Here is a 26,134-nt window from a genome sequence, read left to right as displayed (position 1 = left end):
GCATCCCCCGCGCGGTCATTCCTTCCCTCTCTCACTCGCACTTCCTGGAGATTTTGAATACATTGTGTTAGGCGCCACGCGCCAGCACAGCCTCGTCTGCGGCGGAAAGAGGCGGGCCCGGCGCGCGAACGGCGGCGGCGGCGGCGGCGGCGGCGGCGGCACGGGGTCCGGAAGCTGGCCTTGGGCCACGCCCTCCAGGGGGAGGGTCGAGGAGGGGGCGGGATCTGAGGCCGGGCTGCCGACGCCGTGCTCGTCGTCGTCCTCGGCGTCCGCCGCCACCGTCTCCGCCTCCGCCTCCGCCTCCACCTCCGCCGCGCTTGGGGAGGGGGCTCCCAGTCCAGACAGAAGGTTGCCAGCCGGGCCCGGCTCCGCCGGCGACGTGACGTAACGTGACGTAACGTGACGTCGCACCACGGAGAGGGCGGGGAGAGCGCCCGTGGCCGTGCTCGCGCTTACGCTCGTGCCCGTCACTCGCCCCCCGCGCTGCGACCGCTCCCGCTGCTCTCAGTCACCGCCGCCGCCGCCACCACCAGCAGCACCAGCAGCACCAGCACCACCGCCGTCATCGTCGTCTGCCTTCCCGCTCGCCTGGTACCCGGGCCCAGCTCCGTCCGCTCGCCTGCCCTTTTGGGGCCCAGGCCGCACCACCCATGTCCGCGCCTCCCGCGAGGCTGCCGGCCTCCGGCGGCCAGTTTTGCCCCCCACGGGGGGCGCGGGCCCAGGAACGGGCTGAGGCGCGGGCCCAGGCGCGGGCCAAGATGGCCTCCCCGCCGGTGTATTGCTTATGCCGGTTGCCCTACGACGTGACCCGCTTCATGATCGAATGCGACCTGTGCCAAGACTGGTTCCACGGCAGGTGAGGCCGGCCGGCGTCCCCTCCCCCCTCGCGCTTCCCCCTGGTCCGCGTGCTCCCCTCCCTCCCCGCTCTTCTATTCCACCCCCACCTCCGCGTTCTCTCCCGCCCCCCTAGGAGCGCGGCCCCTCACCGCGTTTCCTCTTCTCGGAGCCTTCCCCTTCGCTTCCTCCCTGCGTTTCTCACCCGTGACCCGCTTATAACCTTCCCTCCGCCTCCCCCCCCACCCCCCACCGTGTGGCGTCCCCCTCCTCCTCGGGCCTCCCCTCCAGCGTGGTCTGTCCCCCCCCCCCCCCCCCCGCTCTCTGCCCCCCCCCCCCCAGCAGACTTTCTGGGCTTCGGAAAGCCTCCAACCGGGCTTCGTGTGACTCCCCCCCCCAACTTGTTTGTCCCTGTGTGCCCCTCCCTCGTACACTGGGCCTTCTGTCCTGTGTCCCTGCTTGGGGGGGCGGCCGTGCAGCCATGTGTTGGCATTGAGGAGCTCCAACAGGAGGCGGGGCTGCGCTCCTGCCTCCAGCTCACAACTGAGCACCTGTTGCCCTTGTGCCACCGTGAACTCCTGAAGAATTCCGATCCTGTTGCTGGGGGCGGGGGAGGGGGGGGGGCAGAGGACCACCAAGACACACCCTCTCACGGGCATCCCATAATTGTTTTTTTGTTGAACTAAGTGTTCTGTCCTTCTGTACTGAGGGTTTCGAGCTTCCCCCGACCCCGGGGCTCAGAAGCATGGGAACCAATGGAGTCTGTTGGACCTCTGCACTTCATTGGGCTCTGGGAGAGAAAGCAGGGCTAGTCAAAGACCTGTTCTGGATCCCTCCGAGCTGTGCTACTTGGGAACACCCCTCAGGAGAGGCGCCCACGCCCCCAAATCCTGAATTCAACTGAAGTACTGAGATCAGGGACTGGTGAACTGACATTGATTGAGCACCTGCTGTGTGCCAGGCACTGTGATAAGTTCTGGGGCTGCAAAGAAAGACTCTTAAGGAACTCTTAGGCTAGCTAGGGTTGTAAACATTTGCAAACAAAACAGATGTTGGATGAATTGGAGTTGAAGATAATTGGTTGCTGAGGCCAGTGAGCAGGAAAAGCTTTAGAGAGTGGAATTTGAGCTGAGCCTTGAAAGAAGTCAGGATGGAGAGATGAGGGGGAGCCTTGCAGGCGTCCACAGGAAACTCTGAGGGGGGAGACAGAATCTTGTTTGGGAAACAGCCGGGAGAACAGAGTCTCTGGATCAAAGAGAACATTACGAGGAGTGCCATATAAGAGCAGACAGAGAGCAGGGGGCCAGGACTTTGAACACCAAACAGAGCGTTTTGTATTTGTTCCTGAAAACCGTAGGGAGCCACTGGAGTTTATTATCCTGACATGGGAGAGGGGGCAGGTGGCGCAGTCAGGTCTATGCCTTGGGAAGACCCCTTTGGTGTTTAAATGGAGGGTGCCCCTGTCCTCAGCATAGAGCCAGATGGGCTTTCAATCACGGGAGCCTGAGAAGTCCCCAGTGACGGGGTCTAGAGGGAGAAGAGCAGAGGCCCCAGGACAGAGCCTCTGGGACCCCTGAGGTGAGGGGGCGTGATCTGGAGAAGGATCCATAGAAGGAGCGGAAGCGAGGGAGGTGGAGAATCAGGAAGCAGGGGGGTGTCCTGGAAACCCAGAGACAATATCAAAAAATAGGATGTGTCAGAGGTTACAGTGAAATCAAAGATGAGAACTTAGAAAAGACTATTGGAGTTGGTAACTGAGATATCTCTGGGAACTTCGAAGAGGATGCCCACCAGAAACCATCGGTTTGGAAGCTGGATTGTAAAAGGTCAAGGAGAGAAGGTAGAGGCGGCTATTTTGAGTTTGGCCACAAAATTGGGAGAGGTCTGAAATACGAGCGGGGCTAGAAGGATCAGGGTGTTTGGAGGATGGGGGAGACATGGGCATGTTTGGAAACAGTTGGGAAGCAACTGGTACAGAAGGAAAGATTGAAGTGAGTGAGAGAGGGGGTGTCGGAGGAGCCAAGATTAAATGGGATGGCTGGTGCAGGTGGAGGGGTGAGTCTTGGTAAGGCTTAAGGCCAATCTCTTTATGTGCAAAGGTGAGGGAGGAGATGGGACAGGAGGTGCTGAGGAGGAGGAGGAGGAGGACGACAGAAGAGGGAGTTCTCATTAAATGACCCCAATTGATTCAGTAAGATAAGAGCCAGGATTTTTAGCAGACTAGGGGGAGGGGAGGATAGGAGTTCCAGGAGGGAGGAAGGTTTTGGGCACAGTGGATGAAGCTCACCTGGTAGGATTGCTTAGCAGCAGGTGATGTGGGACCATCAATTTGTAGTAGTCCAAGTCGCAAGGGTGACGTGCACCTTCACCTGCAACCCATACAACTGATGGCAGGAGTGATCCAAGACTGGGCACGGTGGGCAGTGTGAAGGTAAGAGATTCAGGGTAGGAGGATAGTTGAGTGTTTACCCTGGGGTCATGGTGGGGAAAGGAGAGTGGCAGTGCAGTGGAGATGGCCCAGGTTCAGGTGCTTTTCAAAGGCCTGATTATGAAAAAGGACAAGGAATACTGCCATAGTTAAACCCTTCACAGGGATCCTTTTTTGGTTCATTTTTCAGTCATGTCTGACTCTTTGTGACCCCGTTTGGTGTTTTCTTGGCAAAGATATTGGAGTGGTTTGCCATTTCCTTCTACAGCTCATTTTACAGATGAGGAAACTGAGGCAAACAGGGTGAAGTGACTTGCCGAGGGTCACACGGCTAGTGAACATCGGAGGCCAGATTTGAACTCAGGAAGATGAGTCTCCTTGACTCCGGGCCTGGCACTCTATCCACTGTACCACCCGGTTGCCCAGTCTATTTTTAGCTGACCCATGAAACGCCTAGGGGTCAGCACTGTGAATCTAGAACGATAAAATGATGTGGGCAGAATGGCCGGCGGAGCCAGCGCCTCTCCTTGTCAGGCCATTAAGAGCCAGGTGCCAGCCTTGAGCAGAAGTGTGATGCCCAATTCACCCAACCCCTTGTGGCTGCCCTCTGTTTCAGTGGCTTGTCCCTGGGGAAGGCCCTTCCCCCTACCTTTCTCTGCTAGTGGGAGGGAGGGGAACCTTAAGCTTTCTCCAAGCTGCCCCTTCACTATAGCCTCGGGGGAAGGTGCGTTCAGGCCTTTCTTCGGCCTTTCGAGTCAGCTTCTGCAGGTCCCTTCTGGTCCGGGAGCCAACATCCCCAGTGGGACCCCATGGCAGCGGGAGAGATGAGGGCAGCTAGCCCGAGTTCTCCCAACTCTTCTGGTTCCCCAGAAGAATCATTCTGACAATGCCCAATGTGTCCAGTTCGTTTCTATGTCCACCTTGACAGGAGGGGCTTCTCTCCCCCAGCCTAGCATTTCCACTTGGGTGAGGAAACTTCTCCCACTCAGCAGCCACAGACCTTCTCCTCTTCCCCCAAAGTCTTTGTGTCCTAACTCAAAACAGCCCCTGGAAGACGCTCCAGGCATGTACCTGGTTGATGGCGAAGCTTCTGAGAAACGCCAAGCCTCGGGGCCCTGACTCTGCTTCCTTTTCCATTTTGCCAGGGCTTTGAACAGCGCCCCATTTGACCTCTGCAGAGAACATAAAGGGGAGATGTCCTTATGGCAGATGAGCCGAGGTGGTCCTGGCAAGGGTAGACACATTTCTGCAAGGCTGCCCCTGTCCTCCACGTGGGGCCTTTGTGTCTGGGTCTTGGAACCCGGGTGGCATTTACCCAGCCAGGAGGGGCCTCTCGACCTTTCCAGAGGGGGCCCCGGAAGGCATGCCATTGTGGGAAATTCTCATCTCACTGGTAGTGGGCCATCTTCTGGGTAGCTTAGTGATTTCATCTGGATCCTCTGGGTGCTCAGAGGATTAGCTGCTGAAGGACTGCAGATTGTCCTGTTGCTAGCAGAGGCCCAGTGGGCCTCTCCACTTTACCCACTGGACTTGGCAGAAGTCGGCTTTGATTAGGCTAAGTAGAACACGCCGTCACCAGACAGTCTTGCTTTCCTTTTTGGCTACTCATTGACTGGAGTTTCCTGAGATCTTACCCCTTTCTCTCCCAGTGCTCACTCATTAATAGCTCAGTGTCTAGGTGGTCTCCAGTGGAGTGCCCCAGGGATCTGTGCGCAGCCTCAGGCATCATCAGTGAGTGACTTGGATAAATGCTTAGGCGACCGGCTGGCTCGCCCTTCCTCCATCGCTTTTAAAGTCTAGATAGGCAGCCAAAGAACCCGCCTTTACAAGCCTCGATGAGGCCTAAGTGCTCATGCTGAGAAGAAAATGCTTGGCTCTCTTAAGTTGTCTTCAAGCGTTTGAAGGTTGCCTGGCTGAAAGATCCCACGTGTCCTTTTAGGTGCCAGAGGGCAGGCAGAGTCAGGGGCCACAGCGGGGAAGTGGCGAGGCTGCTTTGGGTTCCCTAATGATCTGTACCATCCTGAGGGGTGCCGGAAGCTGGCCCTCCTCAGCGTGGGACCTTCCCTGGCTCCGGAGGTGCGGAGATCCAAATAGCTGTGGGGGCCCCCCCCAGTTTCATTCCCTTGATAAACCTGAATAGTTGTATGGAAAAAATGGGGTCCCTGTGTCACAACTCTGTGTCATTATTGTTTAGAAGGCTTTTGTCCCTGGGACTTGGAGGAGAGCACCTTGAACCCCCGGACTAGTTGGGATGTTTCCATCTGTTTTCCAGTTGTGTTGGCGTAGAAGAGGAGAAGGCAGTCGACATTGACCTCTACCACTGCCCCAATTGTGAGGTCCTCCACGGACCTTCTGTTAGTAAGTCGTCTTGTTCTCTTGTGGCCAGAGAAGAGGGTGAGTGCTTGGGGGACCTCAGGAAACAGAAGCTGCCTTGGTCTAAGTTCTAGGGACAGCTTCTCCGGGAGCATCGCTGGGACCTTCGGGTGTCTTGGCAGATCTACAGCTTTGGGCATCTTCTTGACGTGGAACTCTTTTAGGAAGTCAGCCACCATTTTAGGATCCCATCTGATTTCCCGCATTCTCAGGTCCGTGGGACTTTGTCCACGGGCCTGGTTGTCCCGTGTGAGCTCAGGGCCCTAGGCGCCGGCTCTCCGACCCAAGGCCAACTTCTATTAGGTGGCAGCCAGATGAGGCAGCACATAGAGCTCTGGACTTGGAGTCAAAAGACCTGAGTTGAGATTTGCCTGCAGTGCTGGGCAAGTCACTTCACCTCCGCCTCAGTTTCCGTAACTGTACATTGAGGATGATGACAGCACCTGCTTCCCAGGGTTGTTGTGAAGATCGAATGAGATCAGAATTATGAGGTGCTTAGCACGGTGCCTGGCAGATGGTAGGCCCTTCAAATAGATATAAATGCTTGCTTCCTTCTTCCCTTTCTCTCTCCCTTTCCAAACCTTCTCTTGGTGAAGTGAAAAGACGCCGAGGGGCCCCGAAGGTACAGGAACTGGTGGCAAACAAAGACGCAGGAAAGACTGTGCAGACCGGGAGTCCCATGTTCATTCGGGAGCTTCGGGGAAGGCCCTTCCGCAGGTGAGGGCATCTGGATGGAGGCAGGAGGCGGCACCTCCCGCACGAAGACCTGAGCGGCAGGGATGCTCCACTGCCTTTTCTCATCTTTAGACTACCTGCAAGTAGAGAGCTCTATTAAGGGGCACGGCCTTCTCTAGCAGATCGTTGGCCAGCATGTGCCCACACACAGAGGCTTCCTTGTGGCATCCTCCAGTCTGGCCCCTCTCACCCAAAGTGCTTGGCCTCTCACCCCGGCTGCCAGATTGGCTGGGGGGGGGGGGGGTGGAGAGGAGGGGGTGGTCCTCTGTGTCTGAATCAGAATCTGAAGTTTTTACAAATTCCCTCCATCCTGGAATAGTTGCCTGATTGATGATAGGATTTTTCTCTAATCCTTCTCGTGCCCCCCTGCCATGTCTAGGCCAGAGAGGCAGTATGGCCCCGGGATCTCGGTATCATGTGTTTGGGTTCTAAGCTCTGTCTCTTCCTAGAATTTGTTTTGACTTCTGCCATTGCCTGCCCTGTCTCCCTGAAAGGGACAGGGGAGGAGTGTCGAGTGTGTGTAAGGTGCTGGGGCAGTCCCGTTGCTTTCAGGAGGGGGCGCACATGGCCATGGCCTGGTCCTACCGTGATGTGCTTTTCTCCTGCATTCCCCCCATTCTTCCCCCCTCCTCCCCCCCCCCCCCCCCCCAGTGCCGATGAGGTGATCTTGAAGCCCACAGGGGCCCAGCTGACAGTGGAATACCTAGAAGAGAACAGCTTTAGTGTGCCCATTTTGGTGCTGAAGAAGGATGGCCTGGGCATGACTTTGCCTTCCCCGGCATTCACTGTGAGAGAAGTGGAGTATTATGTTGGTAAGTTGCCCGTGCCTCCCCCAATCTCGTATGTTGTTTAGCATTTGTGTGACCATGGACCTCTCTGACCCTTAGTTTCCTCATCCGTCAGTAACTAGCTCATGGAACAGTGGTGTGGCTATAAAAAGATGGTAGTTACGGAAGAGTCTTTTTGCAGAGTCTATTGCGCTGAAGAAATGGCTGCTTGGGCAGGGACAGGCTTTTAGTCACCTCCCTGAGGAAGCCCAGATAGGGGGGCTGGAGCTGTCCATCCCTGTTTGTGTAAGACCCTTCTTTCTGCCTCAGGTGCTGACAAAGAGATCGATGTTATTGATGTGATCCGTCAGGCTGATTGCAAGATGAAACTTGGGGACTTTGTGCATTATTACTGCAGTGGGAAAAGGGAGAAAGTCCTCAATGTCATCAGCCTCGAGTTTTCTGATACCAGGTGAGTGTGGGGGCGAGGATATCTACCACGTGATCACCTCGCTGGGTTCTTTGGGTCTCCCCTCTCCACACGTGCTTGGCGCAGGCTGTGTCTGGCCTTCAAGAGAGGTGCCTTCCCCGAGGTTTCGTAAAATGATAGCATGTGTATAACCTGTCTCAGGGAGAAGGGAGGGAAGGAGGGAAAGAGAAAAAATTGGGAACTCAGAATTTTAACCAAAGGAACATTGAAAACTATTTTTACGTGTATTTGGGGTCATTTTTTTAAATACTAAAAAGAAAATTTAAATTAACCAAAAAAAAAGACAAGAAAAGAAAGGCATGTTCCTTGATTGGTTTTTGTTTCTTTATCAAAACACAGTTCGGTGTGAGCAGCATTCGGGTGGATTTTGCAAAATTGGTCCCAAAGTAATTTTCCTTCCGGTTAAGTTTCTGTCTGCCTTCTAACGAAGCCAACAACCTGGTAGTATATGGCTAGATTGATTCGGTCGTGTGCCCTTCACCTAGCCTTCCGCCAGATGCTCTCGTTCAAAGCCAGGGTAGAGCAGTGTTCTCTGCCCTCGCCTTTGACTCGGCATGTGCGCTGTTGAGCCTGGCAGACACGAACAGATGGAGTTTCTCCAGGATTCCAGAGAGGGAGTTAGACTCTATGGCCAAAGGGAAGACTGGAGAACAGGAAGGGCTGAAGGGTTGGATGGCCCAGGAGATTGTAAATAGGCCAGCAAAAGAACAGAGAACCTGGATGTTTCTTTCCTTGTTTGCTCGTGGGATTCTGGGAAAGAATTGTTTTCAGACACATCTGGTTCAAAGTACCAGATGAGCCAGCATCTCTTGCTATCTCACCCTTTACCTTAAGGCTCTCCCAAACATCCAAGAGGACAGGGGTCATGAGTGATGTTTACTCTGACTTCTCTGTTTCCAGACTTTCAAATCTTGTGGAGACCCCTAAGATTGTCCGGAAGCTCTCCTGGGTAGAGAACCTGTGGCCCGAGGAGTCTGTGTTTGAACGGCCCAGCGTGCAAAAGTATTGTCTCATGGGCGTGCGGGACAGCTATACTGACTTCCACATCGACTTTGGCGGTACCTCTGTCTGGTATCACGTGCTCAGGGTAGGTGGTGGGAGCCTGTGCTGTGCTCCAGCCCCTGTGAGATTCCTTGCTTATCTTTGACTGTTCCCAGGGACAATCCAGGCCCCCACTTCCACTTCTCAGTCTATTCAGGGGTTGATCAGGTTTAGGTCCACTTTCAGAGGGGATCTCCTAGGTCATTGGGTGGTTCAGACATGGGCATTGTGGACGGGAACTGTCGGTTAGGAAACTCCCTGATCCAATGGGGCCTGCTCCCCTGGGGCACTTGGCTGTCCTACCCGTCGGCCTTCAGCCAGCTTCCCAATTGTTCTTTACCTGAACGATAGAAAGTCACAAAATCTGACCTTCCTGCTCCATCGGGAGGGCCCTTCCCAGCCAGGGTCCAGCTTGTGGGAGCTGGTAGTGATTTTTAGGAAAAGGCAGAGTCCGTTCCCGTCAAGTGTAGACAGTCTAAGTAGAAAGGAACAAAATGCCACCTGTTGATAACAGGCGAAGGCTTCCTCATTAGGGCTTCTCAAGAGGGACCGTGGAGTAGCGTGTTCTCTTGGCGGCTGCTTTTGCCCACAGCACTGTGGATGTTCATATTGTCACCTTCTCTTGGGCTCTTGGCACTGGTGCTAGACAGGGAAGCCAGAATATGGCCGAGCAGCTGCCATTCAGGCGGATGGGCCCGGGCCAGACTCTGGGAGGCCTCGGAGCAGCTGCCATTCAGGGCTGTGTTCAAGCAGTGCTGGACCTGGACCACTGCTCATCACTCTGGTTCTCAGTTGTTCTGTCTGTAAAGTGAGGCCATTTGGGTTGATCTGTAAGGCCCCTTGCAGTTGATTTCTCTAGGTTTCCTCAGTGTCTCCTTTTTGTCCTTCAGGGGGAGAAGGTTTTCTACTTAATCCGCCCCACCCCAGCAAACCTGTCCTTATTCGAGTGCTGGAGCAGCTCTTCCAACCAGCGAGAGATGTTCTTTGGGGACCAGGTGGATATGTGCTACAAGTGCTGTGTGAAGCAGGGCCAGACGCTCTTCATCCCCACAGGTTCTGCCTGGGCCTCTGGGGGGGAAAGGAGGGGGCCAATGGCGCCGCCTGTAGGGGACCACCTGCCATCCTTACCCCTGGGCTGCTGGGAGCCTCCCAAGCTCTCTGAGACTATATTTCTCCAGGGACTTTATGATGGTGGACGCACAATCCTTGGGGTGACAGGAGAGGCGAGAACCGGGAGGGGATGGGAGTCCCTGGCACTGCAGAAAGGGAAAGGATTCTAAGAGCGAGATGGGGCTCAGTGGTGACGGTTCTTGGGGTCACAGTGAGGAATGTGGGACAAGGAAGGAAGTCAAGCAGGGATCCGAGTGTGGCCTGTTGTCCCAGCGCGCACGACGTGGCTCTGGCCTCCAAAGTGAAACCCGCGGGCATGGGTAGAGTTCACTGAGTGGGAGGGACTAGGAGCAAGGGCCCAGGCCAGGAGGAGAAATGCTGAAGTAGCCCTGGGGCAGCCTTACCCCCAGCACCCCCCTCCTGAACTGGGGAATTGAGGAAGAGAAGACGCTGGAGTTCAGGGGTTCTGCTGCTTTCCAGTGAGGCCGGCTGGGGTAGAGGCAGGCTTTGGGGGAGCCCTGAGCCTGACCCTGGGTCCCTGTGGCGGTGTGACTTTCTCCTGTGGTGCTGGCAGGTTGGATCCATGCGGTGCTGACGCCCGTGGACTGCCTTGCCTTTGGAGGGAACTTCCTACATAGCCTCAACATCGAGATGCAGCTCAAGTGAGTGCAGGCCTCGGGTTGGCCATTGGTTCCAGCCCTTCCCTCCCTCTCCCTGCCACGAACCCGAAATGGGGACCATTCGAAGCAGAGGGTTCGAGGGGACGGAGAAGCCCGACAGCGGCCACGGCCTGCTGCCTTACCTGAGCCCAATAAATGGTTACCCCCCCAAAGGCCGAGCAGCACGGAGCCTAGCTTCCTCGGGATCACCCCGACTCAGTGGCCAGATGTGCTGGGCCAAGGGGGGGACAGGACGAGAAGGGGAGGGAAGAGCGAGCACTCGGGGGCCGGCTCAGCCAACCTCTTTCGTGCCCCTGATCGTCTCCACCCCCTGCCCCCGCACCCCCACTCCCCAGGGCCTATGACATCGAGAAGAGACTGAGCACAGCTGACCTCTTCAAGTTCCCCAATTTTGAGACCATCTGTTGGTACGTGGGAAAGCACATCCTCGACATCTTCCGAGGTAGGAGCCCCTTCCTGTGTCCCCTCTGTCGCTCCGGCCCTACCCTGCTGGCCATGCCTTAGTTTGGCAGGCCTGAAGGAGGGCACGATGCCTCGGTGGTTTGGGGCCACAGGCTGCCCTTGGAGCCCAGGCCCCCTCCCCCCACCCCCAGCTCTTTGCTTGGGGGAGGGTCATGTTCTGGAAGGCTAAAAGTTTCCCCTGCTTTTCACTTGATGAGGTGGGGATACCCTTGGAAGCACCAACTCCAAAGCGGAGGCCTTTAAGGAGCTCCTGTTCCTCTGTGCTGCTTCCTCACCAGCTGCCCGCCTCTTTGTCATGCCACCCACCCCTTCCAAAGTGACTTAGCCTGGAAACCTGCCCAGATAGTCAGGACTCTTAGCCCAGGCCCCTTTCACCTGTGGAGATGCCCACCAGGATTGACTTGGGCAATCCAAGGGTGGCTGCCAGTAGCGCGCTTTCTTTCTCTGCCCCTTCCAGGGTTACGAGAGAACAGGAGACACCCTGCTTCCTATTTGGTCCACGGAGCCAAAGCCTTGAATTTGGCCTTCAGGTCTTGGACTAAGAAAGAGGTGATGAGTTTCTCTCCCAAGCTCCTCCTCCTATTAGCTAGGAGTGTCGTATTTAACTCCTGGTCCAAGCTGGTACGCTCCAGTGGGTGTAGAGTGTCGAGTCATGGGGAGAGCTACCCCTCTGATTCATTGTCGCACAGAAGCCCAGCTGGGGATGTTGGAGCAGCAGGGGGTATCCAAGCTGGCCCAGATGGTCTAGGTCGCCACCCCCCAAGTTGGGGAGGAGTGCAGGAAAGATCGCTTTCATCTGCCGTCCTCCTTATTGACCAGACCAGAAACAAAGAGTACATTTTGGGTAGTTAAGGTAGTTAAGGTCTGTGAAAGGAGACCTAAAGGTACAGCTTGCCAGTAGGGGGCAGTGGTTCCATTTCTTTGCCCTGATTAGGGACTGGCCGGCTCCCCTAATCCCATCCTTAACCCTTTTTGGCCATAGGCTTTGCCAGAGCACGAAGCTGAGATCCCCGAGACTGTGCGGACGGTTCAGCTTATCAAAGATCTGGCCAAGGAGATCCGCCTGGTAGAGGTGAGGGCTTGGGGCTCTAGGCTCCCCTTCTGCGTTTGGTTTTCTGTCTACTCCTCGTATGTCTTCCTCCTCGTGCCAGAGATTGGTGAAGCTGTTTGTTTATTTTCCTTTGAATGTCCTGGGGAGGACATTTGATTTCTAGTCTCTTTTTTGACAAATGGGAAACTGAGGCCGAGAAATTTGATAAGTTGCTGAAAGCAGACATCCCTTGTTGTCCTGCCTTTGTAGAGCAGAAGGAAGAGGCAGGGGAGAAATATTCTAGTACCTCTGAGGCATTTCCCGCCCTTTCTTGGGGGCCAGCGCACAGATTTGGGGGCACCAAACATCCCTGTAGCCATTACAGAATCTTCACTAAATCATCATGGCCTGAACGAATCGGGCCACCTCTGAGAGCCGGGGAGCTCTTGTGCACAGGTGTGCCTGTGTCCGTGGGCACTGACACATGGGCCTGGAAAACTCAGTGCACAGCTAGCTCAGCGCCCCATTAGCCAGTGGCTCTACCGTTTCTGCAGGATATCTTCCATCAGAACATTGGAAAGACTGGCACCCCTTTTGGCCTCCAAAGGACTGGTAGCAGCAATCCAGCCAAATCGGGTCCTGGAGCTCCAGCCTCTGCTGTCAGGTTGTACCCAGCCTCTAAAACCAGCTCCAAAAAGAGAAGTTCCCGGGTCAAGGTGGTGACCGGGAAGAAGGCAGAGCGCAAGGGGAGAGAGAATGTGGCCACAGTGGATTCTGGCAATCTGGACCTCAATGTGCTGGACAAATATACGCGGCAGGCCCTGAAGACGAGTGGCCCTCCCAAGGGCCAGGTGGGCTTCCCCAGGACCCCCTTGCCCCTTCTCTTCTTGCCCCCTACCCCCTCTCTGCTTAGGTGAGGCCTTAGGCCTGGGGCTAGACTTAGGGATTTGGGTCTCAGGCCCTTATGTACTGGGAGCTCACTGGACAACCCCTGAGAATCTTGGGGGTAATATTTCTGATCCTTGATGCGTCAGCAGCTTCAGAGAGCGTTGCTCTGGTCCAGTCTCTTCATTTCCCAGCCAGGATGCAGATTTGAATGCAGGGATTAGTTAGGGGGAACCCCTCTGCTTTCTTGATTCTCATACGGAGACAGCCTGTGGCTGAGCTTCTGCCGTTTTCTTTCTCAGTTTCTGGTGGCGAACCCCTGTCTGGCTCCCCAAGAAGAAGAGCTAAACCTGGACGCAGATCCAGATCTAGACTTAGACTTAGAACCTGACATCGAAGAGAGCCAAGTTACAGCCATATTGGCCAATGGAAAAACAGCAAGGTGAGTAGGACCTGGGACCCACTGGGCCCAAGAGTAGTGAGCAGGGCAGGTCTTTCCCTCAAAGTGGGCAGGAAAAGGTCAGAAGGCCATGGGGTGGGGGAGGGTGGGGGGCAAGAGAGCACCTCCAGGAGGCAGTAGGAATCTCTGGAAGACTCTGTTGTGCTAAAGCGGGGAAAACGGTAGTGTGGACAGTGGGCATTTTCCTTGTCACGTGCTGCATCCTGGGGCTAAGTTGTAGTTGCAGTCTTGTTCTTGTCTCTGATTGCCCCTGAGCTGTGGGGCCATTATCTCCTGGAAAAACATTAGTCACGGGGCACCCAGAAGTCCCCGGTGACTCGGGGCTTATTGCGAACTAGTGAGAACAAATATTTGCTCTCCTCTGAAGCACATGGCAGCTGAATCATCAGCTTTTCCAGAGAGGGGAGCCGTGCTTGGGGCTGCCGGAGCCATAAGCGTTGTGTGGAGGCGGGCGGCGGGCAGCCTCAGCGGATCTGTCAGTTACAACCAAGAGGCCTTACGCTTGAAGCGATGCACATTTCAGTTTTTTTTCAGGGATCTGGGCTTCGATACCATGCTGTGCCCATGAAGACTAGATGCATGTTTAGGGACAGAGAGAAAAGAGACAGGCAGTCAGGGAGCGGGGGGATCAGAAGGAAGGGGCTGCGGGGTGAGCTGTCATGTTGTTGCTGGGGTTCGTGTGTTACTATTTGTGGGTCTGTCTTTATTCATTTACCTCATCACCCACCCAAGGGGGAAACGGATTGTCTGGGCTCCAGCTGCCCAGAGCAATGGTACCCTGCGGGTCAGATGAAATCAGCCAGACTTGCCAAAGGGTCCTCGGTTGCTTTACCCTATTGGAGGGGATCCAAAGGGCCCAACACTCGCTGTGTGTTCAGGCTACAAATGCTCTGCCAGGAGGGCCTTCCGTATCCTCGAATGCCGGCCTTTTGTGGAGCCGCTGGCTCACTTGGGCCTCCCTGGCAGTGTCTTGGTGTTCTGTGTCTCCGTGTGTCTGTGTCTGCTTGCGTGTGTGTATGTGCGTGCGTGCATGCGGGTGCGTATCTGGCTTTATCCAACCCAGTGACAAGAAAACGAAGGTCTCGGCCCGTTCCCGCAATTCCAAGAGTTCGTCACGACGGGCAGCCAAGACCAAGATGCTGATCAAGGGGGAGTTTGACCTGGATTCGGAAGAAGACCTGCAGATCGATGAGACGCCTCGGAAGGAGAAGAAGGTCCTGGTAGCCAGAAAGAAGTTACCCAGTGCGTCTCAGTCTCTTGTCCCTGTCTCCTCCCACCCCCTACCCCCTACCCCCACCCCAGTGGTTCTGGGCTTCTACCTACAGCTTCCAAAATTGGGGAATGGCCTCGTTTACTGCTCTAGCCTAGAGGTGTCAGACCCACAGCTTTCTTGATCGTGGCCCAAGCTGGAACTGTTGGGAAATAGCCACAAAACAAAGATTCTAGAGCAGAGATACGACTCATGTGTGGTGGGTGTGGCCTGGAGGGACTCCTTCTTGCCCTTTGGGCCCTGCCCTGACTGTTTGGGTTTCCCATCACTACCTAGATCCTCTCAGCCCTGCCACCTGACGCCTCCCCTGCTTTCTTCAGTTCAGAGGTGAGAGGCCAGGCGTTCTCCTCTTTGTGTCCTAGAATTCCCCCGGAAGTTGCCTCGCGCCAAGCCCTGCTCTGACCCCAACAGAATCCGGGAACCAGGGGAGGTAGAGTTTGACATTGAGGTAGGTGCCCACTTCTCGCCCCCGTGCCTTCAGGCTTCGCTAGCTCGTATTAGCTTGTCGTTTCAGGATGCCTGCTTCTGGGCAGAACGTCCACTGTGTTGGGGTGGGGGAGGCCAGAGAAGGGCAGAGTTGAGGCAGGAGAAGGCCTAGGGGTGAGCCAAGGTGTTGGAGACCACAAGAGACTTCGGGGGCCTTTGGTCTGGTTAGAGTGAAGAGAGATTAAAGGGGAGAGGGGGAAGGAGGGACGGAGTGGAGGGACAGAGGAGGAGGGTGGTAGAGGAAAGTGTGAGTGAGAAAGACAGTGAGAAACAGAGAGTGCCAGAGAGATAGAGTGCCAGTGACAGACTGAGAGAAAAGAAAAAAATTTGAGAAAAACAGAGGGACAGAGAGGGAGAGAGACAGAAAGAGAATTGGAGAGGAAGAGAGTAAAAAATGGAGGAAGAAAGAGAGAACTAGAAACAGAAAAGAGAGAGGAATAGAGTCAGTAAGAAAATCCAAAACAGACTGGCAGAAACAATGAGAAGAAGTGAGAAAGAGAATAGAAAAAGAGCCCAAGAGTGCTATTACTGGGTCTGTATCTCAAGGAAATCATTAAGGTGGGAAAAGGACCCATATGTGCAAAAATGTTTGTAACAGCTCTTATTGTGATAGCAAAGATTTGGAAAAATAGTAGGTGCCCAAATGGGAAATGGCTGAACAAGTCATGGTATATGAAGGTAACTGAATATTATTGTTATATTAAATGATGAACAAGCTTGATTAGAGAAAGACTTGGAAAGATTTACATGTCAGATGCTGAGTGAAACCAGCAGAACCAAGAATACATTGTACACAATAATTCAACGTAACATTGAATGTGCAATGACCAGCTATGAAAGGCTTGATTCTTCTCAGGGGTTCAGTGATTCAAAACCATCCCAATAGACTTTGGACAGAAAATGACATCTGTAACCAGAAAAAGAACTATGGAGACTGAATGGAAATAAACACATGCTATGTTCCAAAAAAAAAAAAAAGAAAAGAAAAGAAAAGGAAAAAAAAAAAAAAAGAGCCCAAGAGATAGTGACAGTGATGGACTGAGAGAAAAGAAAAGAAATTGATAAAATTACAGGGAAAGAGATAAAGCGCTAGAGAGAGTAAAGAAGAGAATAGAAACAAAAGAGTAATTAATTTAATAAGAAAAGAAGACTGACCGAGAGAGAGGCTGGCAGAGGGTGGGGTGAAGATCCCTTGTGAAGGGCCTGGGGTTCCCAGGTGTCTTGTGGAATACACTCAAACCACAAATGCCCCTTTGGACCACTTCAGGAGGATTATACAACAGATGAGGACCTGGCAGAAGGAGTAGAAGCCCACCTTGGGCCCAGCGCTGGAACGGCAGGGATTCTAGATCTACTCAAGGCCAGCAGGCAGGTGGGGGGACCAGTCTCTGCAGCCCTCGAGTGAGTACCTGCCTCAGTTTTCTCCTTTCCCTGGCAGTCAGACAGTTCATGCCCAGGCTGAGGCGCTTGGCTTCGGTATGTAATAAAGACCAAGCTGCCTCGGTGTCACTGAACAAAGGAGATTGGACCCCTGTACATCAGCAGAAGTCCACAGTGAACCTAAGGACAGTGAGACAGGGGATGAGGGAACTGACCGTGTAGGAGCTGGGAGAGCCCGGGGGTTTGAGGGAGTTCCGTGTTTGCCTGTCCAGCCCAAACCCTGACTGAGCAGTGCCACTCGCCCTCTGGGAAGAAAGGCAAAGGCTGAGCCCCCAGACACCTCCTCTCTGTGACACCCACTCCTGAGGTGCCTTTCCCATTCCTTGACCTGGCTCTGTTGAGTGGCTCCCTCCCCCGGAGGGCCTGCTTTCAGCTATTTTTCTTTGTCCCTTGCAGCGAGGCTCCCGCATCTCCCAGCACCCAGGAAGCTATCCAGGGGATGCTCTGCATGGCAAACCTCCGATCCTCCTCAAGCTCCCCCTCAGCCTCCACCCTTCAAGCCTGGTGGGCCGCAGGGCACGAAGGTGGCGGTGGCGGTGCCGGCGCTGGTGCCGGCAGCAGCGGCATCTCTGCTCGTGGGAAGACCAATGGCTCCAGTGTCCCAACCGGCCAGCGGGCCCCCGGCAAGCGTACTGGGAAGCAGATGGTTGTCCAACAGAAGGTGGAAAGTGAGGAAGAAGAGGAAGAGGAAGCTGAGGCCAGTCTAGATGATGAACAGGAAAGCCTGGGGGCTTGCTTCAAGGATGCCGAGTATAGTAAGCCTGGGAGCAATGCACGTGGCTGTGGGCCCACAAGGTGGGGGGGGGGGAGCAGCAACCATGGGTCTTTCTGGCCTGTCAGCTGCCAGGCTTATTGAGGCCTGCTCCCCATAGGGTTGAGTGCCAGGTTTGTCATTTTGGGCCGGCGTGTCCAACAGGGACGGGGGATGTGATGTAGCATGGCTCGGCGTAGGCTGGACCTCGGGGCAATCTTTGTCCTCGTCTCTCCTGCCCTACCCCAGTACACCCTCCCTCCACATCTTGGGCTTCACCAGGAAGCCAAGGTGTTGATCATTCTGAGGCTCCCAGTCTGGGAGCCTCTGATTTTTTCAAGGCAGCCCTTGGGTGGGCAGGAGGAGGTACGTCCAGACTTTTTCTCCAGACATGAAGAGAGGGCAGGGCGAGGTGGGGCTCTGGTGCCGGAGTGGGGAGTAACTTTGGAAGCGCGGGCCTGGTGTGACTGTGTCACTGTGGCATTCTCCCAGAATCCAAAGTTCTGGGCGTGAACATTTGGGGACGTTAATATCCGGGTTCACGTGTGTTGACTTCTGCCCGGTAAGCAACGCAGCTTTCCCCTCCTCCTAGTCTACCCATCACTCGAGTCAGACGATGATGACCCTGCTTTGAAATCCCGCCCTAGGAAGAGGAAGAGCACAGATGATGCTCCTTGGAGCCCTAAAGGTGATTATTGGGTTACAGCTTGAGATCCTAAAGGAGACGCCCGAACAAGGGTCTCTAACCTTTTGGCATCTTCCCTGCTTGGATGAGGGAACGGGGCCACTGATTGGCAAAGGTCACCATCTGCACAAATGTGGCACTAGAATTGGAAGGTGAATTTGGGAGTCAGAATCAGTTGGGTCACAGGTGGCATTTGCTGGTGGGGGTCCCGGTACTCCTGTGTTTTTATTATTGTGAATCAGGGGCCAGCCAACTATGGCCTGCTTGAGCACCAAAGTCATTTGTCCATATTTAAATACGAGAAAGTCTTCACAGACGTCCACATTGTTGTCTGATCTCAGAGGCATGGCGGGATTTGCTTTCCCCCAGCCCGAGAAGATCCGAAGAGAGGCTCAATTGCTAAAAAGTGCATTTGTCATCCGTCTAAGTGGCAAAAATGAAAGAGGGAATCCATATCGGAGGGGCCACAGGCAGACAGTGCCTTTAAGGCGCATTTAGGGTAGAACTGTTAGGTAAACTGCTTTGGAATCAGTTGCTAAATTGTCCATACCCTTCAACCCAGAGATCCCACTGTTGAGCAGAGGCACACAAATACTTTCTGGCTTTAACGCCCTCGGAGTCAGAGAATTTCCCACGGTGTTAAGGGGAAGGCCAATTCCCTCGCTGAAGTCGGGAGCTGGGCTGTGTCTTTGTCAGCCCTATTTTGGGGATGAGGGAAATTAGGTCACGGAAGAAGAGTTGAGGTTAGAGTCTGGGTCCCATAGGTTCCACCTAGTGCTCTATCTGGGTCCCACAGAGGCCTGCAGTGGTTGAGCTTAGGTCCAGGCAGTTGGTTTGGTGTACACGTTTTAGTAGGTAGGGGGGAGAGAGGACCTTGGAGAGGAGGAAGCCTGGGGCTTGGGAAGTCATAGATTGATGTGAGTCCCCCTTGTGTCTGGATGATCAGGGCTACCGGAGGTGATAGCAGGAGCCTCATTGCCCAAGCATGGGCACTATCTTCCATTGACTTTGTTTTCATTGCAGCCCGTGTGACCCCAACCCTTCCAAAGCAAGCCCGGCCTGTTCGAGAGGGGACTCGTGTAGCATCTATTGAGACGGGGTTAGCTGCAGCAGCTGCAAAGCTGGCTCAGCAGGTAAGTGTCCAGGGTCCCACCTCTTCATGCTGAGCAAGGAGCTGCCATGTGCCTTTGGTGCTGGCTGGGGAGGCGGAGCTTCAAGAGGTAGCCAGGGTTCCCCAATATATGCCGCCCACTATGCATGTGTGTGCCAGGGCACAGATGGGCTTTGGGTTAAGGTCGAGAGAAGCCCCTGGCCGGAAGCTGTTTTTTCAGAGTTGTGACTTGGTGGTCTTGAGCCGGGACTATGTTCTGAGAGCCAACCCCTGGCCATGGTGCTGTGTGAGGGAGAGGCCCCCTACCAGCAGCCTCAGAAGGGATTTTACATTCTCTGGGGAAGTTTTATTATGTTGAAAAATATAATGTTGACACCGTGCCAAAGCCTACCAGACATTGGGGTTCTCTTGATTTGGGGCTGGGTTCGGTCACTAGAGCTAGGGTGCTCTCAGGGGAACATGTCAGTCATTTAGAAGTGACATCGGTAACTTTGATTAGTCACTGAGCCCGCGTCAGGGCAATCGTTCCGACGTGTTACTTTGGGAAGTAGAGGGCAGTAGTGGTTGTGTCTCAATGGAAGATGTGGCATTAATGGGCGACTGCTCCTAAAGTCCAAGTTGGATAAATGGCCCCCCACTTAGCTTGTCCAGAACGCTCCCTTCCCTTGCTCTTGGAAGCCCGTGTTCTCCCATTTGGCTCGTGTTTCAGGAGCAACAAAGAGCCCAGAAGAGGAAATATTTGAAGAAGAAACCAGCAGTAAAGGAAGTGGAACAGTCACCATCTCAGGATAGCGGCCCTGCCACAGCTGCTCCCGTGCCAGTATCCCCACCTGTAGTTGTACCACTCAGCCCCCCGCCACCTACTGAGCCTAAGCAGGAACCCTTTGCTGGCAGCCTGGCTGACCATGAGTATACTGCCCGGCCCAGTGTTTTTGGCATGGCCCAGGTGAACCGAGGCACCACACCCATGGCACCCGGAGTTTTCCTGTCTCAGCGGCGGCCCTCGACCAGCTCCCAGGGGAGTCAGGCAATACAAGGTAAGCCAAGTGTTCCCATGTCCTCATAGACATCGCCTTGTGGGAAACATGGTGACGGTCTCCTCGTTAGTCAGCTGTCCCCTGGGTACTGAGCTGTTTCTGGCCTAAGCTCCAGTCATTTCCAGGGGGGGGGCCTCAGGCAGATCAGAGGGTACTTGAGCTAAGCATTAAAGGAAGATGGACTTTTTTGAGAAGAAGGTAAAGGGGTCCAAGCATGTTGAGATGGGATCGATGTCTTGGGTGGGGAAGCGGCTAGCAGGAATAGGGCACGATGGGAAATCAGCTGGCTTCGGTGACTGGTGTGAAATCACATGGAGGGCTCGGAAAGGTATTTGACTCTTGAAGTAGTAGGGTAGGGAGCCACAGGAGCTCGTTGAACAGGAGAATGACACGGTCAGACCTTGACATAGGCAGTTCACATCTGGCTTGACAAAGGTGAGAAATCACTCCATTCGTGCTAGTCTCTCCTCGCTGTTCTCTGAGCTACCTGGCCAGTCCTCCTCAGTGAGCCCATCTATGGATGTCTGTCTCCCAAGGCCCTCTTGGTTCCCGTTTTCCTTCTCTCAGCACTCTTGGTGACACCACCAACTCCTGTGGTTTTAATCGATGTCCCTATGGAGAAGACACCCAGCCTCGGCCTCTTCTTTCCCAAGTTCTGGTCCCTCCTCACCAGCTGCCTGATGGAGCAGATCTGCGAGTCTGGGAACTCGCCGCATTCCAAATAGAACTTATTGTACTTTACTCTTAACTCACTCCTTTCTCGGGGCATCCATTGCTGCCCCCTGCTAGTCAGCCTACCCGTCATCTTCCCTCAACTTTCCGCTACCCTCTACGCTCATGTCCCTTTGCCCCTTGTTCTCTTGCCAAGTGGATTTTGCACGGCCTGGCTTAAGTGACCCTCACCATCGCTGCATCCTGGGTCCTGTCCCCTTTCATCTTCTCCAATTGACTAAAGACACTGTCATCCTCCCTCTCTAATCTGTGGTCCTTCTCTGTGTGCTGGCTTCCTTCCCTGCTGCATACAAATGTGCCCGTGTCTCTCTTCTTTTTCTTTTTTTCATTCCCCAAAGTCAAGTCTTTATGCTTTACTATGTGACGGGTACGATGCTAAATCCTGAGGCTTCCAAAAAAAGAGGCAAAAGATGAACCCTTTTGCCAAGGAGCTCTCGATCTAATACTTGGCGGTAGCTGACTGTTGTGTTGTTCGTTAGTGAAAGTAATTTGCATTGATTTAGCACTTTAAAGTTAGCAAAGTATTTTTTTTATGTTAACAATCTTCTATTATATTTATTTACTTATTTTGAAAAATTCCTTTTGTCGCTCCTGTTTTCAAAACTCCCCCACGTGATCCGATTGTCCCCGGTTCTATTGGCCAATGGCTCTCCTTTTCACGGCTGAATTTCTGAACGTAGCCATCGACAGCGGACTCCCTGACTCCTTTGTCTCTCGTTGTCGTCTTCTAAATCTCCTGCCTCTTGAAGGTTACCAGACTTGGCTGCCCAGCCCGGTCGAGGCCTTTTCTTCGGTCTCGCTTTCTTTGCCCTCTCTGCAGCCTCCGCCATCTCCTGGATACTCTCCCCGCTGTGGGTTTCTTGGACTCTACTCCTACTTCTGATGTCTCTTCTTCATCCAGATCTGATCCCCCAAGTGTGCTTGGCTTAGAGTAGGTGCTTCTGGACTGTCTGTGGGCATGCCCTAAGGCTGTTCCTGGTTCCTCCCCTCTATGCTTTTGTCATTTTATGACCCTGTGCATTTATCATGCCTATGCGGGTGACGTAGCTGGTCTTCCTATCTCTCAGACTCCCAATTCACAGCCACCAGTGCCAGCCGTGTGTCTTAGAGGCATTTCCAGTTCATCACCTCCTCCTCCTGCCCCCCACCCCCAAGAAGCCTCCATTTCTCGCCCACGATCCCTTCAGTTTCCTGACCTTGCAACCTCGATGCCATCTTTCACTGAACACTATCCCCCTCACCCCTACACTTAGTTGCCAGGTCTTTTCACACACCTAGCTCCAGTTTGGGGACAGCTGCATGGCTCAGTGGATAGAGCTCTGGTCCTGGAGTCCTGAAGACCCGAGTTCAAATCTAGCCTGACACTTGCCAGCTGGGTGACCCTGGATGAGTCACTTCACCCTGTTTACCTCAGTTTCCTCATCTGTAAAATGAGCTGGAGAAGGAAATGGCCTGCTTGGTATCCTTGCCAAGAAAGGCCCCCAAATAGGGTCACAGAATTGATGCAGCTGAAAAACAACTGGCTCTAAAAGCTTCAGGGCTGAAATCAAGAAGTCCTGAGATTAAATCCAGCTTCAGTCACTTAACCATTTAAATGCTCCTGGGCAAGTCATTTCACCTCTCTCCATCCACCTCATTTTCCTCTAAAAAAGTAATAAGATGCCAGTAAGAGCCCCTGACTCCTGGGGTGGCTGTGAGGATTTGGAGTGCCCGGCACAGTACCTGGCACATGGTGACCAGTGTTCTTCAGATTATCACCAGCTTCTGTTGGACTCCAGCAGATGGGAAGCCCTCTGGGAGGAAGGCTGACCTCCCCTTTGGCTCTTACGGTTCAGCCCCTGACACGGTACTTGGCGCGCTAGAGGCTCTTGACAAACAGGTTTGGGACAAGGACCCTGAGCCCAGGAAGCACACATCACGGCGGAGTTGGAAGCTGGCCTTGTAGCCAGGGTAGGGGAAGCATTAGGGGCCTGGGCCTACTCCAGGTCACACGCTGATAGAGCCCTTCCCCGGGTGAGAATGGGAATCACAGGTCTCCCACCAGGGTTTCCACATCACCTGTGGAAACCTCTCAGTTGTGTCCCATCCTTAAGATCAAAGGTAAGCTCGAGATTCCGCCCAGACACGTGACTGTGACCACAACGTGGCCCGCTAGGCTCTTCATGTACAAGGTTCAAATAATAAGTCTTCAAGGACCTCTAAGGACCAGAGGGGTGTATTGAGACTGGACGGGTCTTCGTCTGGGCCTCCTGGCGGCCCTGCCAGTCATTCGGCACTTGATACATGGGGAAGTGGAAGCTCTCAGACTTGGGAGGGGGGGACGGAAAGGGGGGAGGGATTGGCTTGTTGGGCCTCGTCAAGAGGAGCCCTCAGTTTGCTTGGGCCTTCATTTCTTTTTTTTTTCTTTTTTTTTTTTTTCTGCTTCCAGGAAAGCGGCCTAAGAAGGGCCTGGCCACGGCCAAGCAACGACTTGGCCGCATCTTGAAGATCCACAGAAACGGCAAACTCCTGTTGTGAGCCGCCCGCTTTTTGGGGGCTCTGCTTCAGTCTCCTGCTTCTTGGAGGCTTTGGTTTTCCTTTGCAGACACTCCTGATGCCAGGCTTTTCTTTACTTTGGAACCCTCTCGGTCAGCCTTGGGGATGGCCAGCTCTGTGGCGGAGGGAGGAAAGAAGTCTGGCCTTCCGTTCACTGGCTTCCCTCGTGGTTCCTTTTTGCCTGTTCCTGGCCATTCTTTCTGTTCGCCGCCCTCTTCGTAAACGGAGAAACTGGAGGAGTCTAGTTTGACTTCTGAGGGGGGCCTTCCTTCAGTTTCTCCCATTTCAGTTAGGGCCCAAGAACAGGGGGACTGGGTGCTCCTTCAATAACCTTTGCTGCCCTTCCCCCTCTCCCCCCATCTGGGCCCATTCGCCTCGTTTGGAGCAGGAGACCTGCTCTGGGCTCACTGCGCCACTCCTTGTGGCCTGTCTAGAAGCCATGTGTGAGCACCCAACTTCCCTGGGCTGCTCTGCCTTCCCGACCTGCTCCTCCTCGTTCAGGGTCGGCCCTGTGACACTGGACGCTGAAGAGGCTGCTTTCTTATCACCTCAGACCTGGAAGAGCCCACAAGCAAAGTATCACCCCCTGCTCCTGCTTTGGCTCCTTCAGCTCCAATTTGGTTGGGGGAGGGGGGAGCCTGCACACACCCCCTCTGAGCAACCGGCCAGGGTCGGAAAGCGCCATCTACGGTTCGTTCGGCCCGTCCCAGCTGCTCGCTCTGCGTGACCGGGATTGCCCCGGTGACTCAGGGACCTGGGGGGCATCTCCCCACTGGGATACTGCAAGCGGAAGGGCCGCTCGCTTAAAGCCTGAGCCAGCAGCTGGGGGGGCTTCCCTGGGGCTCCTCCCCAAGTTCTCCAGCCCCTTTTCCAAACCTCCCTCCTTTACTCGTTTCCTTCGTCCTGAACTCTTTGCCACTCGGGCGGAGCAGGAGGCTGCAGGGCCTGTGGTAGGACATTGGCTCCTGCTTCGGCCTTGCCCGCTGCTCCGCTTCCTCAGACCTCATCCTCAGTCCCGCTTGCCGGGGCCTGGCACACAGGCAAAGGCAGCTAATTGCTACCAGATGACCACCCGGTTTGGGGCATCCCAGCCCAGCTCCACCCAGGATGCTCTCATTTCACGTTTTTGATTTCTGAGGTTCGGGCCCCATTTTGCTTTTTGGTTGTTGTCGATGACGAACGATGGTGAAGGGAAAAGGCCTGTCCCCCCTCCCTCCAAGCGGTCTTACAGAGAGCCGAGTGGGGGCGCCTGTTTTTCTTTTTCACACTCTGGACTTTTCAGGTTGTAAGTGGGGGAGGGGGGAGGGTTTAACAGCCCAAGGGAGGGAGCCCAGTCTCGGCCTCTCTCCCTCCTTAGCCAAAGAGCCAGCCGGAGGCTGGGCTGGGGGCCCAGAAGAAAGCATTTCTATTCATCCGGATTCTATTTTTACAAAAGAGAAGACGCGCTTGAGCCACCACCACCATGCTTCTGTACATGTTGAAATCTATTTTTAGAAGGAGAGGATTGTGTATTTGGGACACAAAGCCAGACTCTGGTGGTGGTGGCGGTTCCTTTCAGTTGGAGGCCCCCTCCCCCATTTGGTGTTATTACTGATGTAATTTATATTTTTTATTTAGATCCGTCCTTTCCTAGAGAGATAAAACTTGTTATATCTTGGCACTGACTTAGCTTTCAGTTCTTTGCGTGGGTCAAAGTCTTTCCTTCTTGGCCTCCTCAGGTGGGGGAAGGAGAAGGGAACAGGAGCATGAGGAACCCTGTTTCTCAAAATCCCAACATAGGGGGGACCTTCTGGGGCTGACCTGGGATCGAGAGACCCCCTTCTCCTAGTCTTTGACAACCATCCTGGGGTGGGGATGGGCTTGCTAACTCAGGCTGAGGTCACTCCCATGGCTCCGCTCTGCTCACCTCTAATAGAGGAAACAGCTGAGTCTGCAGGATGATCCCGCCGCCTTGTTACGCCATCGGTTTCACATCCTGAGGACCCGAGGGAGCCGTGGTACAGTGCAGAGTGGGAGCTGCGCCTGGCCAAGCTCCCTGCCAGCCTCCTGCTCTGCCGTTCTGTGGCGTGAGTGGGAAAGAAGTGCTATTCTGCTTGCGTGTGTGTGTGTGTGCAAGTTTTTCCAAATTTTACGCGATCTAACATAGCGGCATCTCAGGAGGTGGTGCCTGACAGGCCGTGAGCCAAGCCTTGGGTTCCAGTGGGCCCACCGGGCTCCTGAATGAGGAGCCTTTAAATGCTTAGTTTGACTTGGAGTTCAACTGAGCTTTGGAATAGCAGCTTGGCAGCTGTGGGGAGGGTTAGCATTGGAGAAGGGAGATGTCGTTCTGTAAAGTGGTGATCTGGGCCACAAGTGACGGTCCCAGCTGGGGTGCCATGATACCAGGGGATCGAAGGGAGATGGACGAGACGGAGTTTAGGGCCCAGAGCGGGGAAAGGGTTGATAATGGAGAGTTGGGGTAACATACCTAGTTACTAGAACCAAGGATTTGAGAGGCCTGTTCTGGGTGAGTGAAGTTTGAAGCGCCAGTTAAGACATGAAGGAGAGGCCAGAGATCCATGGGTACGGATTTTGATCCAGACCAACAGGGAGAGAACAGCAGCCTGAAAACCTGGAGAGACGTGCAGTGCACAGTTTTTGGATGATGCTACTGGGAGGTCAAGGGATGGGCCTTGGGGTTGAGAAAACAAGGGGAGGCGGTATCTAAGTGAATTGTAACTCTAGAGAGGGCCGTTTTGGTTGATTGTAAAGAGGTCCGTCAGGAGTCACGATTTAAAGGCAAAAGGGAGCAA

General features: G+C 54.2%; 1 protein-coding gene across 2 annotated transcripts; it reads left to right on the top strand.

Moving 5' to 3' along the window:
• Positions 1-215: 215 nt before the first annotated feature.
• On the top strand, positions 216-24,999 carry PHF8 (PHD finger protein 8). Of its 2 annotated transcripts, none has more exons than XM_051969231.1 (21): positions 216-856; positions 5,535-5,620; positions 6,232-6,352; positions 7,022-7,182; positions 7,468-7,609; positions 8,528-8,714; positions 9,559-9,721; positions 10,353-10,440; positions 10,794-10,900; positions 11,378-11,469; positions 11,903-11,992; positions 12,505-12,801; positions 13,138-13,277; positions 14,359-14,537; positions 14,928-15,013; positions 16,319-16,452; positions 16,888-17,246; positions 17,835-17,930; positions 18,951-19,060; positions 19,748-20,075; positions 23,236-24,999. In XM_051969231.1, exons 1-21 carry the CDS (start codon positions 651-653, stop codon positions 23,322-23,324), a joined length of 3,261 nt encoding a protein of 1,086 aa, XP_051825191.1. In that variant the 5' UTR covers positions 216-650; the 3' UTR covers positions 23,325-24,999. The 2 variants fall into 2 exon arrangements, with proteins under 2 accessions (XP_051825191.1, XP_051825192.1); XM_051969232.1 differs by having other exon boundaries at positions 217-856; positions 16,319-16,419.
• Positions 25,000-26,134: the final 1,135 nt, after the last annotated feature.

Source organism: Antechinus flavipes, chromosome X (assembly GCF_016432865.1).
Source record: "Antechinus flavipes isolate AdamAnt ecotype Samford, QLD, Australia chromosome X, AdamAnt_v2, whole genome shotgun sequence".
NCBI classification, from domain to species: Eukaryota; Metazoa; Chordata; class Mammalia; order Dasyuromorphia; family Dasyuridae; genus Antechinus; species Antechinus flavipes.
The sequence above is the reverse complement of the archived record's forward strand: the minus strand, read 5'-3'. Positions and strand labels throughout refer to the sequence as shown.

Bases quoted from the DNA above. Each gene is read 5' to 3' on its own strand.
- PHF8 (XM_051969231.1), top strand. From the start codon at position 651: ATGTCCGCGCCTCCCGCGAGGCTGCCGGCCTCCGGCGGCCAGTTTTGC. The intron at 13,278-14,358 runs GTGAGTAGGACC...TATCCAACCCAG, and splicing joins GCCAATGGAAAAACAGCAAG to TGACAAGAAAACGAAGGTCT. The intron at 14,538-14,927 runs GTGCGTCTCAGT...TTTGTGTCCTAG, and splicing joins AGCCAGAAAGAAGTTACCCA to AATTCCCCCGGAAGTTGCCT.